This window comes from Odocoileus virginianus, chromosome 4 (assembly GCF_023699985.2).
Source record: "Odocoileus virginianus isolate 20LAN1187 ecotype Illinois chromosome 4, Ovbor_1.2, whole genome shotgun sequence".
NCBI lineage: Eukaryota > Metazoa > Chordata > Mammalia > Artiodactyla > Cervidae > Odocoileus > Odocoileus virginianus.
The window spans coordinates 49645925-49661570 of NC_069677.1; the positions used below are offsets into that span (position 1 = coordinate 49645925).

At 43.0% G+C, this 15646-nt stretch overlaps 1 protein-coding gene across 4 annotated transcripts in view; it reads left to right on the forward strand.

Moving 5' to 3' along the window:
• The first annotated feature begins 2774 nt into the window (after positions 1–2774).
• VEPH1 (ventricular zone expressed PH domain containing 1) overlaps positions 2775–15646 on the forward strand; it is a 249382-nt gene continuing 236510 nt past the window's right edge. For 2 of the 4 annotated variants that reach the window (XM_070466521.1, XM_070466524.1), the window contains exons 1-2: positions 7364–7490; positions 11874–12168. In XM_070466521.1, the coding sequence (XP_070322622.1) occupies positions 11980–12168 (189 nt within the window). In that variant the 5' untranslated portion in view covers positions 7364–7490; positions 11874–11979. Of the gene's footprint in view, positions 2887–2980; positions 3087–7363; positions 7491–11873; positions 12169–15646 lie in introns of those variants that run through there. The other 2 variants (XM_070466522.1, XM_070466523.1) reach the window with 2 other exon arrangements.

Genomic DNA, 15646 nt, shown 5'->3' on the forward strand with positions numbered 1-15646 from the left:
GCTGGAGATTGCTCTCAGCCCCTAGAGGCTTCCCACAGTTCGTCATCACGGAAGATTGATTACTTCTTCAAGCCAGCATGGAGAATCTGAGTGTGAGTCTGTCAGCAAGATGGAGTCCTATATGACATCAGGTAATCATGGGAGTAACATTCCACCATCTTTGCTATATTCTCTCTTAGAAGCAAGCCACAATTTCCACCCACACGCAAGGAGAAAAAATTATGCAGGGCATGAACATCAGAATATGGAGCATTGAGGGTCACCTTTTGATCTATCACTCCACCATATATTACAAAGAATATTAAGAACACAGAATGAATGGGACCTAAGATGTGGCAGCGTCATTGTATGTGAGCTGGAAAAAGACAGATAGAAATATAGAATGGTGCCCAGCTTTACAGTTTATGTGCTTTGTGGGTGATGAGGGTCCTTCATGAAGATGAAAAGCAGAGGATGAGCAGCTAGTTTGGGAGAATATTGAGTCTTCTTTAATTTGGAAGTAAAAGATATTACAAAAGTATTACATTTACAAAATTACAAACATATTACTACCATATTTTACAAATAACAGTATTTTTTATAATGGAACAGACAACAAACCTAGTTCTTATTTCTATAAGAAACCCAAGTTCTTATTCTCCTGTTCCAAAACAAGCAAACAAAACCCAACTCTTGCAGTTCAAGCCATGTGTTATTTTGCTGAACTAAAAGGAAGTTTCCAGGTCTATGTGAATTTCTGTGTCTCTAATGGACTCTTGCAAGCTGGGAGGCTGAATGCAGAATTGGCATGCCTGAAGCAGTGTCAGTGGTTTCAGGTAAAAAAAATTATTTCTAGAAAGTTAAATCATCCAGGAATTTTCAGTGTTTATATGTAACTTACACATTTAAAGTTATTTTAGAAATTTTCTATCATCTATAAAGGAAGCATCTTAGTTTGACTTTGTGGTTAGAGAGAATATTCTTTATGTCAAGTTTGCTAAGGAGGGAGGGGATGAAAGTTGTGCAAGAATAGGGAGAGGAGCGAAATACAGAGCAATACTCTGTGAAACTAATTATCCAGAGGAGTTTATGAAAACTGCATGGATGGATGGATCCCATGATTAGGTTTATTGAGGTCAAACAGTATGTGACTAGGAACCCCCAAACAAGCCTAGGTGGTTAAAGTGGAAATATTTAGGGGAGTGAACATACAATTGCTTTAAAAGAATTAATTTGGAAGGTCGCAGTTTCAAGTACACTGAACAACTACATTACTTGTAGGCCTTTCCCATCTCTGCCTGTTGTCCTGTGGTTGTCATTAAAGGGGTTGTTTGTTAGAGGTGGTTCCTGATGGGTCTTCTAGACCACTTCCTTTGCAAGGAGCTGCCCTGTGAGAGGGCTTCCATAGTGGTACTAGTGGTGAAGAACCTGCCTGCCAATGCAGGAGACATAAGAGACACAGGTCTGATCCCTGGGTCTGGAAGATCCTCTGGAAGAGGACAGGGCAACCCCCTCCAGTATTCTTGCCTGGAGAATCCCATGGACAGAGAAGCCTGGTGGGCTACAGTCCATGGGGTCTCAAAGAGTTGGACACGACTGGAGTGGCTTCGCACAACATGCCCTGTGAGAACCCAGAAGAGTCATCCACAAATCTGGATTCAGGTGGCTCTGTCTGGTAAAACTTTTTCAGAGGCAAATGGCAGAAAACTCAACCTAAAATCACCTACACTATAATGGAATTGGCTTACAGTAAGGGATGGATCTTGCCAATATCAGAAGCAGCTGGCATAAGTGGCTTGAACAAAGTCACTAAGATTCAGTTTCCCGGTGACGAGATGGCGGGAGCAACCAGTCCTTGTATGTCATCATCAAGTACGCAGTGAAGCCTCTGCCCCCAAAGCCAGACATTCATCCTTATCTTGACTCTCACTGGGCTGGAAGGGATCCACACCTCCCCTAAATGAATCACTATGGTCAGGGGAATGCAATTTTCCTGATTGGCTAAGACCTATTTATGTAAGCCAACTCTATCCAAAGGACATCATTTCCAGGGGAAATATGCATACAGTTTTTACCAGAAGTAGGATAAGTGGATGTTGGGCAATCAACACAAGAGAAAGTTCTCTTCACCCTATGAGAATGACTTTTAACTGAGCCGGTGATTTATTTACATGGTACTGTGATTGCCGGCAACATGAAAATATTGATGTGTCCAACTGTACACCTTACATCTTATTCTTCCCACCACACTACCCCCACTCATACTTCATTTAACTGAAAGCTCTAGTTAGAAGAGAGTCAGAAATATTCTATTGCCTTGTGTGTAGGCAAAACCTCAGATCAATAAAGGTGGAAAGCCCATGTTATGCCCACAGGGGAGAGAAGTGCCTCCAATACAACAATCCACTGGGTACCATCAATTAATTTCTGCAGTGCTGGCTTGGAAAAACCCCTAGTGCTACTGGATGCTTCATTCAGTTGTTCAGTTGTTCAGGATTTCACTAGCAATATTAATAGCACAGCCAGATTGTGTGTTCACTCAGGCTACTTATTTTCCTCCTCTTATGGTATTTTTCTTTTATCATATTTGGCTTAAATACTATCTCATTCTGCTACATTCCTTCCTCCATCCCTCCCCAAACCTTTTCACTGATGCCTGCCTGATTAAAGGCCCCACATCTGATATCAACCTAAAACTTCCTTGATTCCTTAAAGTGAGTTATTCATTAACTGAACCTAAATTACTGGTTGTTGGGCAAATCTTCTAAGTCTTTCAAACTACAGATCTGCTCAGAGAGACTTCTGTAAATCTACTGCAGAAAGAAGTGAAACTTTGTGCCAGTTGTTAGCAGTAAGCAGAAGTCTGAGGGAGGGAGGAGAAGTTACTCATTTGCTCAATTCAGCATGGTGAGTCCAGGGGAGGGAATCAAGTGTACCTCGGGCTTGACGAGCCGCGCGGGCAAGCACCGCTGCTCCCGACAGGACAGCGCGGGGCAGGGGCCACTGGCTGCTTCTGAGCATGGCCGTGGGTTCCCCCAGAATTGCTCTTAGGATCAAGCATTTTGCCATCTATTTCCTATGATGGCCAGAATTTCCTGTGCTAAGAGGTATGGCTATCTTTTTTCCTGTCCTTTTGTTCAGCTAAAACAAAAGCTAATTAAAGTAAATGTCAGAAGCTGCAGTGAGGCAAAGGGTGGGCTTTGGGATTGGGGCAGAGAAACTTCCAGGGGCTGGCTGATTACACAGATAAAGTGCATTTGGGAATTGTGTGTCTAGCCATGTATGCATACTTTTCAGTTATTATAGAAAAAAAAAAAGCCACCTCTCTGTGGATTATTAAAACATGTCTCTAGGCCTCTAGAGCAGAAAGCTGTGCTTCTAGATTCACAGAAGGTGCATTTTGTTTTACTCTATAAGAGTTTGGGCTTATTTCTATTTCATATTTTTATTTACCTCAAGAATCATTTTTCAACCAGCAAAGAAACTGATCCTCCCTATGCTTTGCAAAGAAAATTCAGTAGTATCATTACAGTCACTAGTTTGGACAGTCACCATTATCGTTTGCTGTTGCTGTAACTTTTTTCCCCTTGATAATTCAGACTCCTTACAAATCATAACTAAAGCTGGCCACTTTTTTTCTTTTTCAAATACATATTTATATTGCTGTAGTACTCAACAGCTGAATTCCATGACGTTTATATATGTTTTCAATTTAAAGACTAGAAAAAACATACTTAGGGCATTATTTGAATTGGTCATGCAGTTGTTTAATGTATGAAATTTAAATGTAAATAGAGATACATTTAATATTGAATTTTCCTTATAATTTGCAACTCTGGGTATGTTTTCTTATAAAACAAACCCAGAAAATTGGAATTAAAATTTTTTTGATGAGATTTATATCAATTCCAGAGCACATATGTCTTACGAAGTCAGAATTTATAAATGAAAATTGATACCCCATGAAACCATTAGGACAGATTACAAATTCTTGGTCTAGAAAGTTCATTAGATCTTTCCCTCATTCCTGATGAAGAGAAGTGTTTCCTATCTATTGATGTTTGTGTTCTCATAATTTGCAATACATGTTCAAAATTAAGTAGATTTTTTTGAGCTCTTGTCTAAACAGGGCACCAAACCTATTTTTTGTGTATGCTTATGATAACAAGCCTGCTACACACTTAAACTGTATGAATTCTAGCAAAAACACCAAGGGCTGAGTCCTTTAGCATCATTTAGAATAACCCAGCCTCGGAGGCTTTGAGTAGAAGTGAAGTATAGCAACATGTCGCAGCATTGGGAGCCCAGAGACGTCCAGGGAACAATAGACATCTTGTGGGAAGGGTTGAAATGTATGCGGCCCATTCCCATGGGAACGTCTGCAGTGCTTTCACAGTGTGTGAAAAAGATGCTCCTTGAAAAGAATCTTTAATCCTTTCTTTCAAGGGAAAATCTGAGAACTTTATTGAAATTTCTATAACCCAAATGGGTCTAAGTTAGTCAGTGGGCATTTTAAACACAGGTAAATAAGATGATAATTTTTGATGCACAGTAGTATTGTCCAAAGCATAATGTAAATAAATATTGCTATTATAGAATTTTCTGAGGTGACAAAACCAGAGAACATCCTAACCTGGAGTTGGAAGATAGTAACTAATTTCTTCAGAATAAACTGGTTTCCTGAGATAGTTATGTTTATTGAAATCCCTCCAAAGTGGTATTCCAATAGTTAGGCCATTGTCTTCTGGTTCAGGTGAGTAACAAGTAGATTCTGCTAAATGAAATCACACTTGAACCAGAAGACTTAATAGCCCAACTGTTGGGATACCACTCCATAGAGTCAGAAAGAGTGTCCACAACTGAGCAACTGAATGTGCATGCATGCACACATGCACACGTGCTCGCACACACACACACACACACACACACACACACACAAATGCATAACAGAGTGAACCAGCAATGTCTTATTAGCACGCATTCAGTGCAGGTCACCTTGAAAAGTCATAAAGAACTTTTCCCTACAGTGCCCTGGAGGGAATAATACACTCCCTCCTCCCTAATAAACATGGGAGTGAGCACTGTGCTTAAGTAGAAAGTGCAGGTATTTGGATTACCTGGCCAAAAACATTTCGGAGATTCATTGTATTTCAGTCCCTTTCCGCCCTGTGAAAAAATTCACTCTCACTGTTTGGCTGTGGTGGGGGTAATGTCACAGTAAGGCTGTTTCTCCAGACAGAAATACGTCTTTGAAGAAAACAAGGACATTTGTAAGACAGTGCATGAACTACCCAGATTTAAGACTGTGGGAGACTACAACTAGGGTGTAAATAAAACACAAATGGAAAAGACCTAGGCATCTTTAATGCTGTGAATTTAATCTTAGGTAGCAGCAGAGTCATTGTTAGTATTTAAAAGGTATGCCATGGGGATGCATTAACAGGAGACTGACCTACAAGAATAGTTACATTATTAAAGATGTGATTGCTGTCACTATTTGTATGTTGCTATATGCCAGGTCTGTGCTAAATGCTTTATATAATCTCTTTAAACTCTCAACAACCCACGTCACCATCCTCAGGTGTAAATAAGGAACCTGAGGCTCAGGGAGGTTGAGTAATGTGCCCAGGTTTATCCTGCAGATAATGGCATAGCTGAACCCAGGTGTGTCCAGGTTCCCCCCACACTCCTCTCTGCTTTTCTTATGTACTGGATTCTCATACTGTGCCCAACTCTGGACCCTAAGCTCATTTAAAACTAAACGAAAATTGAATAAAAACTAGTGATAAGTACCATGAATAATGAATAGAGGATGAAGAAGAGGGAAGATTAAAGAAATATGATCTCTTCCATTAAAAGGGAATAGAATACAGATACTTCATCAGTATCTATAAGCCAGAAAACCATCAATGACAAAACACATCTATTCATGGATGTCTGGATTCTCTATTTTTATAAACTCTTCAAGGGGACAGTCCTCCAAGCGTGGATGGTATAAAAATATGATTGATCACCAAGTGTTTAGGAAGATTTTTGAGGCCATTTTCCTGAAGCATAGGATCTGTTTCAGTGGCAAGTGTGCGGCCACCCCGAGTGCACACCTTTGTGGGGTAGTTCTCCTGGGGAGACACCCACAGAGTCCACATCTCGGTGATCACGCAGGTCACACCTTTTTGTGTACTTTGCCAGCAGATAGGTAACTTCATGGGATGAGCAGACCTACTATAGGAAGCTAGGGGGACAGAATAATATAGCTTGAAACACGTCTTTCAAATGAATCATTAACTTGAAACAGTAAGAAAGGGTTTCAGGAACTTTTTCTCTTCTGGAGTATAAATAGATGAAGCAGGATTAGCATGTGCTGAGAGTTGGACTATAAAGAAAGCACTGAAGAATTGATGCTTTTGAATTGTGTTGTTGGAGAAGACTCTTGAGAGTCCCTTGGACTGCAAGATCAAACTGGTCAATCCTAAAGGAAACCAGTCCTGAATATTCGTTGGAAAGACTGAAGCTGAAGCTGAAGCTCCAATACTTTGGCCACCTGATTGGAAGAACTGACTCATTGGAAAAGACCCTGATGCTGGGAAAGATAGAAGGCAGGAGAAGGGGATGACAGAGGATGAGATGGTTGGATGGCATCACCGTCTGGGTGGACATGAGTTTGAGCAAGCTGCGGGAGTTGGTGATGGACAGGGAAGCTTGGTGTGTGGCAGTCCCCATGGGGTCGCAGAGAGTCTGACACAACTGAGTGACTGAGATGAACTTGAGTATTGCCGTGGCGTTTAAAGTATTAACACCAATCTAATATGTCTGGTCCAACAAACTTCCAGCAAATAAAATGGGAGAAAAGGGAGTGAAGGTATAGTATACATCTTTGTTGAGTAAGTCTGTTCTGTTTATTAGCAACTTCCTGCATTCTGAAAGCTCCAACAATGTTTCTCTAGAGGCAGAGCAAGACATGACTTCTTTAAGAGCTGTGGCTCATCCTGGACAAACACTCAGCTTTTCAAACTCTGTATGGGACATCTCAAGGGGGAGGGAAGTGTTAATTAAACTGCAATTCTTTCCCCCTTCCGGAGGTTGAGAAAGGGCCCCCAGTGGGCACGCCATTCACCTGTTCCTACTGAAGCCGCGTTCTCTGCATAGCTTTTCTTTCCCTCCATTCTTCTCAGGCAAAGTATAGATTTCCATGAACACAGGCAGTTTTGTTTTCGCTGTTAAAAACAGCTCCGCTTTACTGGAGCAGGCTGTTTCACCCCAGGAAACAGCCTTTCACTCGGAGGTAACTCTGCCCTGGGTGAGGCGCAGCCTGTCACCTGACCACTCCGGAGCGGCCGGTGGCAGATCGGGCTGCATTCCTAGAATTCTTCCGCCCGGCGCCACAATGAACAACTTCAGGTTCACTGAGCTGAGTGGATTCCACTCGCGGTGCCCTCGGACGCCGATGCCCACCCAGCCTCGAAATAGATCGCTGAGTACCCGCAAGCGCCCCTTTGAGGAGTGGCACGCAGGTAAAGCGCGTTTGCGGGGGCCAGCTGGGATTCCCGGAAATGTGTCCCCCGTGGTGCGGAAACATTTCCCTTTTGGCGGTTCTGTTTCTCCAAACAGAAACCCGACTTGTCAACCAACACCCGCTTAAGAAATGTAGACCGAATACTGAGAACGCGGGCTTCAGACTAGGGTCTCTTATTAAAGATTAGGGCAAGAATTTAGGAGAGGCCAAGTCGGGGATAAAAAGGAATTTTATAAGCCAGTTTTTGTAATACAGAAAGTACCAGATTTGGAGGCTGACCTACTTGGATGTGAATCTTGGCTCTGCCACCTGGGGCATGATATTTAACCCCCCAGTCCTGTTTCCTGTTTGGTAATAGTATCTACCTGCAGGGTTGATGGGAGACCTGAGAAGAAAGTGTCCAGCAAAGAACTCGGCACAGAGGAAGTGTCCGTGTGTGTGTAAATACACGTGCTTCTGTGTGTGTAGGGCAGGTGCATACATCCACATACAGAGAAGCCACAGGACTGTGACATTCATAAGAGTAGGAAGTTTCTCAGGAGATGAGGTAAATTTTGACTTGGCTCTAACCCTCTGGGCTGTTGCAAAGAGAGCAGTTAGAAAAACTACACACCTGAGCAAAACATTGACTAGAGCTGCTGAAAGATGACCAACTTGCCTTGTTGGTTCTTGTCCAGGAAAAGGCAGACGGGATGCAGGGCGCTCTTTAGATGAGGACGGATGGGAAGGGAGGCAGCTCAGTAATTATCATATACAGTCATGTATGCCCCTGCACCCAGTCCTCAGAGGGCTTTGTCCTGGGAGATCAGCTGCTTTCAATCCTGGCTCTGCAACTTACTCAGCAGATCCCCCTGGAGTGCTTGTTTTCATCTCTGAACATCAGTTTCTCCTCACATGGAACTGTCCTGAGAATTCAGTGACTCATTATTTGGGAAGCTCTTAGAGCAGTGCCTGACTCATGGTAAACACCCACTGAACACCAGCTGGTGGTGTCATTATTTTACAAAGTGCTTCTTTGTGTGTTATCTGCTTTGATCTTCAAAAAGATAAGATAGATTCGGTGTGCCCTGGACCCATTTTGCAAATGAGAAGACTGAGGCTTGGGAAAGGAAGAGCATGAAGCAAAGGCGCCACAGCTACTGAATAGCTGAGCTAGAACTTCAGTCTGGGTCCCCAGACAGGGAGGTGACCTAGTATGCACTGGGCACACATGCATTGAAAGAAACCTCTCCTGAAAGTTTTGGCTGAACACCATTTCCTGCGCATAGCCATTTCCTTATTATTTTTCCCTAGGAGATATCTCTCTCCCTCATACTTCCCCAAACTTCCTTTTGTAGTCTTAGGGGACTTTTTTCTGGGCCATTCTTGTAATGTAGAATGTTTGGTACAAGTCTCCTGTCTCACTCCCTCCCCCCTGGATGTGTGAATGTCTTCGTGTACGGCTGTGTGTTGAACAACGATGTTGCACACGGCAGACACACAGTTGGAAGCATGAGTGTGGGGCTCCACATCAGGTGCCACTGCAGGTGTAAAAAGAAAAGAAGGAACCCAGGAGAACCCTGTGGCTCTCCAGCACGTATTTCTGCTGCTTCTCAGAGCTCCAGCTCTGTGCTATGTCTGGGGCAGCTGAATCTGCTGCTGGAAGTGCCTGATATTGACCAACAAGCTGACTAGTCAAGATGAAGTGATTTCCATCCAGTGTTTTACTTTCCTGCATATTATTTCACGGAGACACTGTCATTGCAAATGTCTGAGGCTGGCAGATAGGGAGAGCAGGGGCAAATCCAGGAAAATATCGCCCTAATTTTTCTTGTAGATACTGTCATTCACCCTTTCACATTTACCAGGGTGCAAAGTACTTTGTGGGCTTCCCAGGTGGTGTTAGAGGTAAAGAACCCACCCACCAATGTAGGTGATGGGAGAGACACTGGTTTGATCCCTGGGTCAGGAAGGGCCCTGGAGGAGAGCATGGCAACCCACCCCAGTACCCGTGCCTGGAGAATCCTGTGAACAGAGGAGCGTGGTGGGCTACCGTCCACAGAGTCGCCAAGAGTGAGACAGGACCGAAGCGACTTAGCACAGCACAGCACAAAATAGTTTGTAGGAGCCTCATTCTCTGCTCACCCCAGCCCCTGAAATCTTCCCACTGCTCTTGTTCTTTTCTCATCCTCTAAGCCTCTCTTCCTTGTCACATTTCTACTCTTTGATTGCCTTAAATCCCAGGCTATATATGGACAAGGATGCAGGGTCAGTATAGGAGGGAAGAGGAATTCATTTTCTTGCTTTATGACCCTACCCATATCTTTATCCTTGAATGTTCACAGTGCTCTCTGTTCCTAACAGTTTCCTCACATAGAGACTTACGTGTCAACATCAGTCCATGGTGGTTATAAACTGGGAGCCTAGCTCTGGAGTCTGAGTCCAAATCCCAACTCTCCAATCTCCTAGCTCTGTATCTTGGACAAGTTATTTAATGCCTTGGGTTCCTCATCTATGGGCTTCCCCTGTGGCTCAGCTGGTAAAGAATCTGCCTGCAATGCTGGAGACCTGGGTTTGATCCCTGGGTTGGGAAGATTCCTTAAAGAAGGGAAAGGCTACCCACTCCAGGATTCTGGTCTGAAGAATTCCATGGACCGTATAGTCCATGGGGTCACAAAGAGTCAGACATGACTGAGCGACTTTCAGATACATACATACATACCTCATCTATAAAATAGGAATGACATATCCTCATAGCATGGCTATGAGGATTAAATGAGTTAGTGTTTACAAAGTATCCAGGGCCTGGCATGTAGACAAACATATCTAAATATTGGGCCTCATTTTAGAAAAATGACACTCTTTACTTTCTATGGAGAAAGGAATAGCAACCCACTCCAGTATTCTTGCCTGGGAAATCCCATGGACAACGAAGCCTGGTGGGCTACAATCCACGGGGTTGCAAAAGAGTCAGACACAACTTAGTAGCTAAACAACAATAGTTTCTAAATATTTCTGAAGCTGGTAGATAGTGCAAAATTTGCATGTACGCAATACTGTCCTTGAAATCTCTTCAGGGGCCAATGAATTGCGCCATTTGGAATACTACTGATAGTTTCTTTGTTAAGTGCCTGATGAAGGATTTGGCTTGCATTTAGAGAGCATACAGTATGGAAAGTATGTATCTTTAAACTTGAAAACTGCATTCAGCACCAAGAGATGCTGTCTCGGTGATAGTTCAGGGGAAGGTCTGAGACACCCAAGGGAGCAGCAGACTCTCCTTTTCACGCTTGTTCTGGGGACCACATTCAGACTGAAATGCTGGGCAGATCTACCCGTAGCTTGTGTTCCGCTCTCACTCTCTGCACACGTGGTGGCATCTTTAAGTTACCTGTATGTGTGAGGTGGCTCCATCCTCATGTAAACTGCAGGAGAGCCCACTAGCCTGAGACCAGAACAGTCCTGCCACAGCTACCAGGGGTCTTGAAGGGGTCTTAAACCTCCCTGGCTATGAAATGATTGCTCAGGTCTCTACTAGTGCAAATGACTGTGGTGTTATGAAGCTCAGAAGGAAGCTGATGAGGATAATCAGTTATTCAATTGGTACCATTACCTTAATCTCTGTGGGCTGTTAACTGAGTAGAGACTACAATGGGACTTTATTATTTCAAATGTGGGAACTGAGGGAGGATTGCCAGACCCCCAGACCCTTCCTTTTCAGCCTTCATTGCAATATTCTCACCTTCAAGCTCTGTGTTCAAGTTCATGCTCATGTTCTGTAGGGATTTATCTAGTGTCACACTCCCAGGCAGAATTCTTTATGTCACTGCCGTTTGTTTAGAGAGTACACAAGAACTGAGGATTGAGATCACCTTCTGGATTGAGGTTCAGGAAGCTTCTGTTGTCAGTATATTCTGTTGCAAGAAGCCCAGCCCAAAATGGTAAGTTAGGCATCAGTTTCCACATCCAGGAAACAGGTATTGGGTCTAAAAGGTGTTTCCTCTGTTCTCTTTTCCTTTCATTGCATTTTCTGTTTGGTTTCCATGAGAGTCTATTTGGGGAAATCTGGCAAGTATTGGGCATATTTGCTGCCGGTCCACTTGTTTCCTTGTGGCAGGAAGAGAAGGAAAAGGATATAGAAAGCAGAAAAGTAGGTTCTTAAAAAGCTGCTTTTTAAGGGATCAAATTAAATTCTGGAAAAATAGAATCATCTTTGACAGGGCTTTTTGAGACAAAATAAGAAAAGGGTTCTTTTGAAGGTCATCAAGTCAAAATCTGTTGTTCCATGCACATTTCCAAATGTTTTTTTTCTTTTCTTCTCTCTCTTCTGGGCACCACGTTCACATTCTGAGCTCATGACATTCAGCTAATGGCTGTCTTGTGTCATTTGTTTCTCTTGCAGAGAGTGTCAAAGAAAACCTCAAAGTCTGGAGAAAAATGACCTTTCAAGGAATATGAAGTCTGTGGCCTGCCACATATTTTGGTCTCACTAACCTCTGCTGACTGAGATGCATGGCCCTGGGCCTGCAGGCAGTCCACTGATCATCAGACCCCTCAGCATGCATCAACTGTTCAAACTGGTCTTGGGACAAAAAGACCTTTCACGAGCCGGAGACCTCTTCTCCTTAGAGGACTCTGAGATTGAAGACAGCTTGACAGAAGCTTTGGAGCAGATAAAAATCATTAGCTCATCTTCAGTAAGTAAACTAGCTTGTAGACTATGTCCCCGAAACAATCTATCCTGGAGCCAAATGGTTGTACATATTCTGGGGGAAGAGATCTTTGCAGAGGAAAGAGGAAGGACCATTCAGGTTGGTCTCTTTTAACTCTGCCCTGTGGTTTAGTTGGCATCTAAGAAATAACACCAGGGAAGTCTTTGACTTGAGGGGGAGGGGGCAGTCAGACTACCTTTTGTCCATTCATGGAGACCAGAACTCTGGAAATTGCAGGCCAGAGTGGAATTCTCAAAAGAAAAAAAAAAAATTGTCTAAAAGTTGTTTCTGCATCCTTGAGATGACATGGAGATGAGAGGGAGCAAATCTGAGGACAAGCAGACCCACGAAACTGCACAGGAGCATCAGTAAGCAAAGCAGGGTGTTGGGTGGGAGCTGAATAATGAAAGAAGGCAAGATGATACCGCCTGCCACGCAGGCAACATGAGACAAGGATAGCCGTCTCTCTGCTGCCAGAAGTGACAGTTGCCCGGAGCTTAATAATGCTGATTCTGTTTACTTCCATATAATCACCATTTTGTTAACCTCCTTGCTCTTTTTTCTATATCCCCCCATTTAATTCAACTCACCCATTATTAGACCCTAATTGTGATCAGACAAATTAAAAATCTCCATCAACCCTCCCTCTTTCACTTCTCCTCAATGTCAAGATTCTATATCCTGAAGGCACGTCTCAAAAAGAGTGGCTATAGTGTGCCCAAGGTGGCTTGCTGTTGACCTTCTTGGTTGTACTTAGAGATTGGTCCCATTTCAAAGGCCAAGACCACCTAGTATCCCCTCCCATCCTTTCAGTTCAACAGCTTTTCCCAGCACTTGGCACAAACTTTTACCAAGCAAAGGAAAGAGACTGGACTTGAGCCATAAAATACTGAATAGCAAATATGTACATATTTCAGAGATAACAGCTTTCTTCCACATCATAATGAAAGGATGTTTAAAAGGCATGATAGCAACCGGTGTAGCTTCCTCCTCAAATCTGTCAGCAAGTTCTCTTTTTGGCTGCCACTAACATGCCAAGTCCCCCCAGTGACCAGTGAAGTCATTGCCTAAACAGTCTTCTTTTCTCAGGTAAGGTCTTTGACAGCAATTATGTGTCCAGAAAATTAATCAACTTAGTCTGACTCAAAAAACAAAAAAAAAACAAAAACAAAGCATTTCTCTGGTACATTTCTACTTTCTGGGTAGGATGTGCATGCTATTTCCAGCAACCCCTTCCTTCACATGCCTCTGGAAAGAAGTTGGCTGAATATACTACTGATTTCATCTAATAGAAAATATGTATGTGCATGTGTATATAAATACGTATCTCTGTATCTGTATTTCCCTGAAGCCTATTTCCACTAGAGGTCACTAGTGTCAGCGATTTCTTTTGTTTCTTCATCAATTGCTTTGTCTCACAGATGACAAATTCAGAATTTTAGGACTGGCGAGTTCTATTATGTGTCCCCACTTTTAATCATTAAGGCTGGTACCTCCTTTGTCTTCAAGAGCATTGTTCATCCTTTAAACCCTCCACTCAGCATCCCAACCAGACTAGTAGATCTGGAGAGCTAGTGGTTCTCCTGTGATCCTCATTTACTAACTTCTGTCACACCCCATTTCTTCCGTTCTCTGTACCAGGTGGCACAGTTGGTAAAGAATCCACCTGCCAATGCAGGAGACACAGGTTTGATCCCTGAGTTGGGAAGATCTCCTGGAGTAGGAAATGGCAACCCACTCCAGTATTCTTGCCTGAAAAATCCCATGGACAGAGAAGCATGGTGGGCTATAGTCCGTGTAATTGCAAAGAGTCAGACACAAATTGAACACACACAGACACACACACAACTGTGGCACAGAGTAGGTAAGTGGCAGAAAGAAAAGAATCAGTTTTTTAAGAGAGTTTTGATCATGCAGATCAATCCAGTTTTTAAATGCAGGGATCATGTTGATCAATCCAGTTTTTAAGTTGCTTATCGATTCTACTTATATAAATATGTCCCTGTTAGCATTCCTTCCCTCCTCCCTTCCTTTAAAAGCCAGTTCAAATTTCATTGTTCCTGAAACAATTTCTAGTGTGTCTAGTTCTTTGTGATTGCTTCTTTCCAAAAAGACTTAATTACCATTTTGCATTATAGTCTGTTCTTATAGAAAGTCATCTATTCATATATCCTCAAATGCGATCTCTACATAGGGGAATCCCAGATCTATGTTTTCGGCCTTCACATCTCTTGCTAAACTTCAAGCTCATACTAATTGATATCCATCACCTCAAATTCAATATATCTAAACCTGAAGTTATCACCTTTCTTCCATTTAGACTGGCTTTTCCCTAGATCTCCAGGTTTGAAACGTGGAGTCATTCTTGACCTCTTTCTCTCACTCTCTCCTTTCCCCGTAAGTTCTATAGGACTGCCTGAGAAATGCCTCTCCATCTGCTCCTTCTGTTCCCTTCCCACTGCTATCATCTTGGCTTAGGCTTTCAAACCAATTGATTTCCCTGCCTTGGGTCTTGCCTTTCTCTAGTTCAATCTACTAACAATTACCAGCTTAAATTTCCCAAGCCAGATTTTGTTACATGTCTCTCCGTTGTTCATGCCTTTTCCATGAAGCCTCAGTGACTGTGACATTCAATGACTAATACCAGCAATTAGAGCCCTGAATCACAGTGCCTACTCTGTGGTTTTTTCCTTGTAGCTGCATCCCATCCTTCCCTTATAACCAAGACCCACTAAATATTCCTTCTTAGACCTTTCCTAGTGACTTCACATCTCAGTTATCAATTCTACCTCTCAGTTCAATTCAGTCGCTCAGTTGTGTCTGACTCTTTGTGACCCCATGGACTGCAGCATGCCAGGCCTCCCTGTCCATCATCGGACTCCCGGAGTTTACTCAAACTCATGTCTATTGAATCAGTGATGCCATCCAACTATCTCATCCTCTGTCTTCCCCTTCTCCTCCCACCTTCAATCTTTCCCAGCCTCAGGGTCTTTTCAAATGACTCAGTTCTTTGCATCAGTTCCTCTTTATAAACATAAAACTGAAAGGGACCTTCTAAATTGTCTTTTCCAACTTCCTTCCAGCACAGAAATCCCTTCTTTAGGATTCTTGACAACCAGGTGGCCTCTCCTATTTTTGCAATTAAGAGAACATGCTAGGTTTCTGACTTTTTTTCCCTGCTTCTCCATTTTCCTTCAGTAAATTGTCCCTTTCCATTGCATGAACTCTTCCTTGATGGGGTCTTTTATCAAGGTTCTCTACCTTGCCCTTGCCAGGGAAGGGGGCAAGCAAGCGTGGGGGACACCTGACCCAAGATATGCCAATCAGATTTTCTTTCCCAGTGATTCTAGGAAAGAAATTAGCAAAGGGTGAGTTATTATGATGATGGTATTCCAAAGAGACAGTCCTCACTTTCTGCACTTCTGTGACTATAGCTGCCTCAGTCATTGCCTTTCTAAGGCTA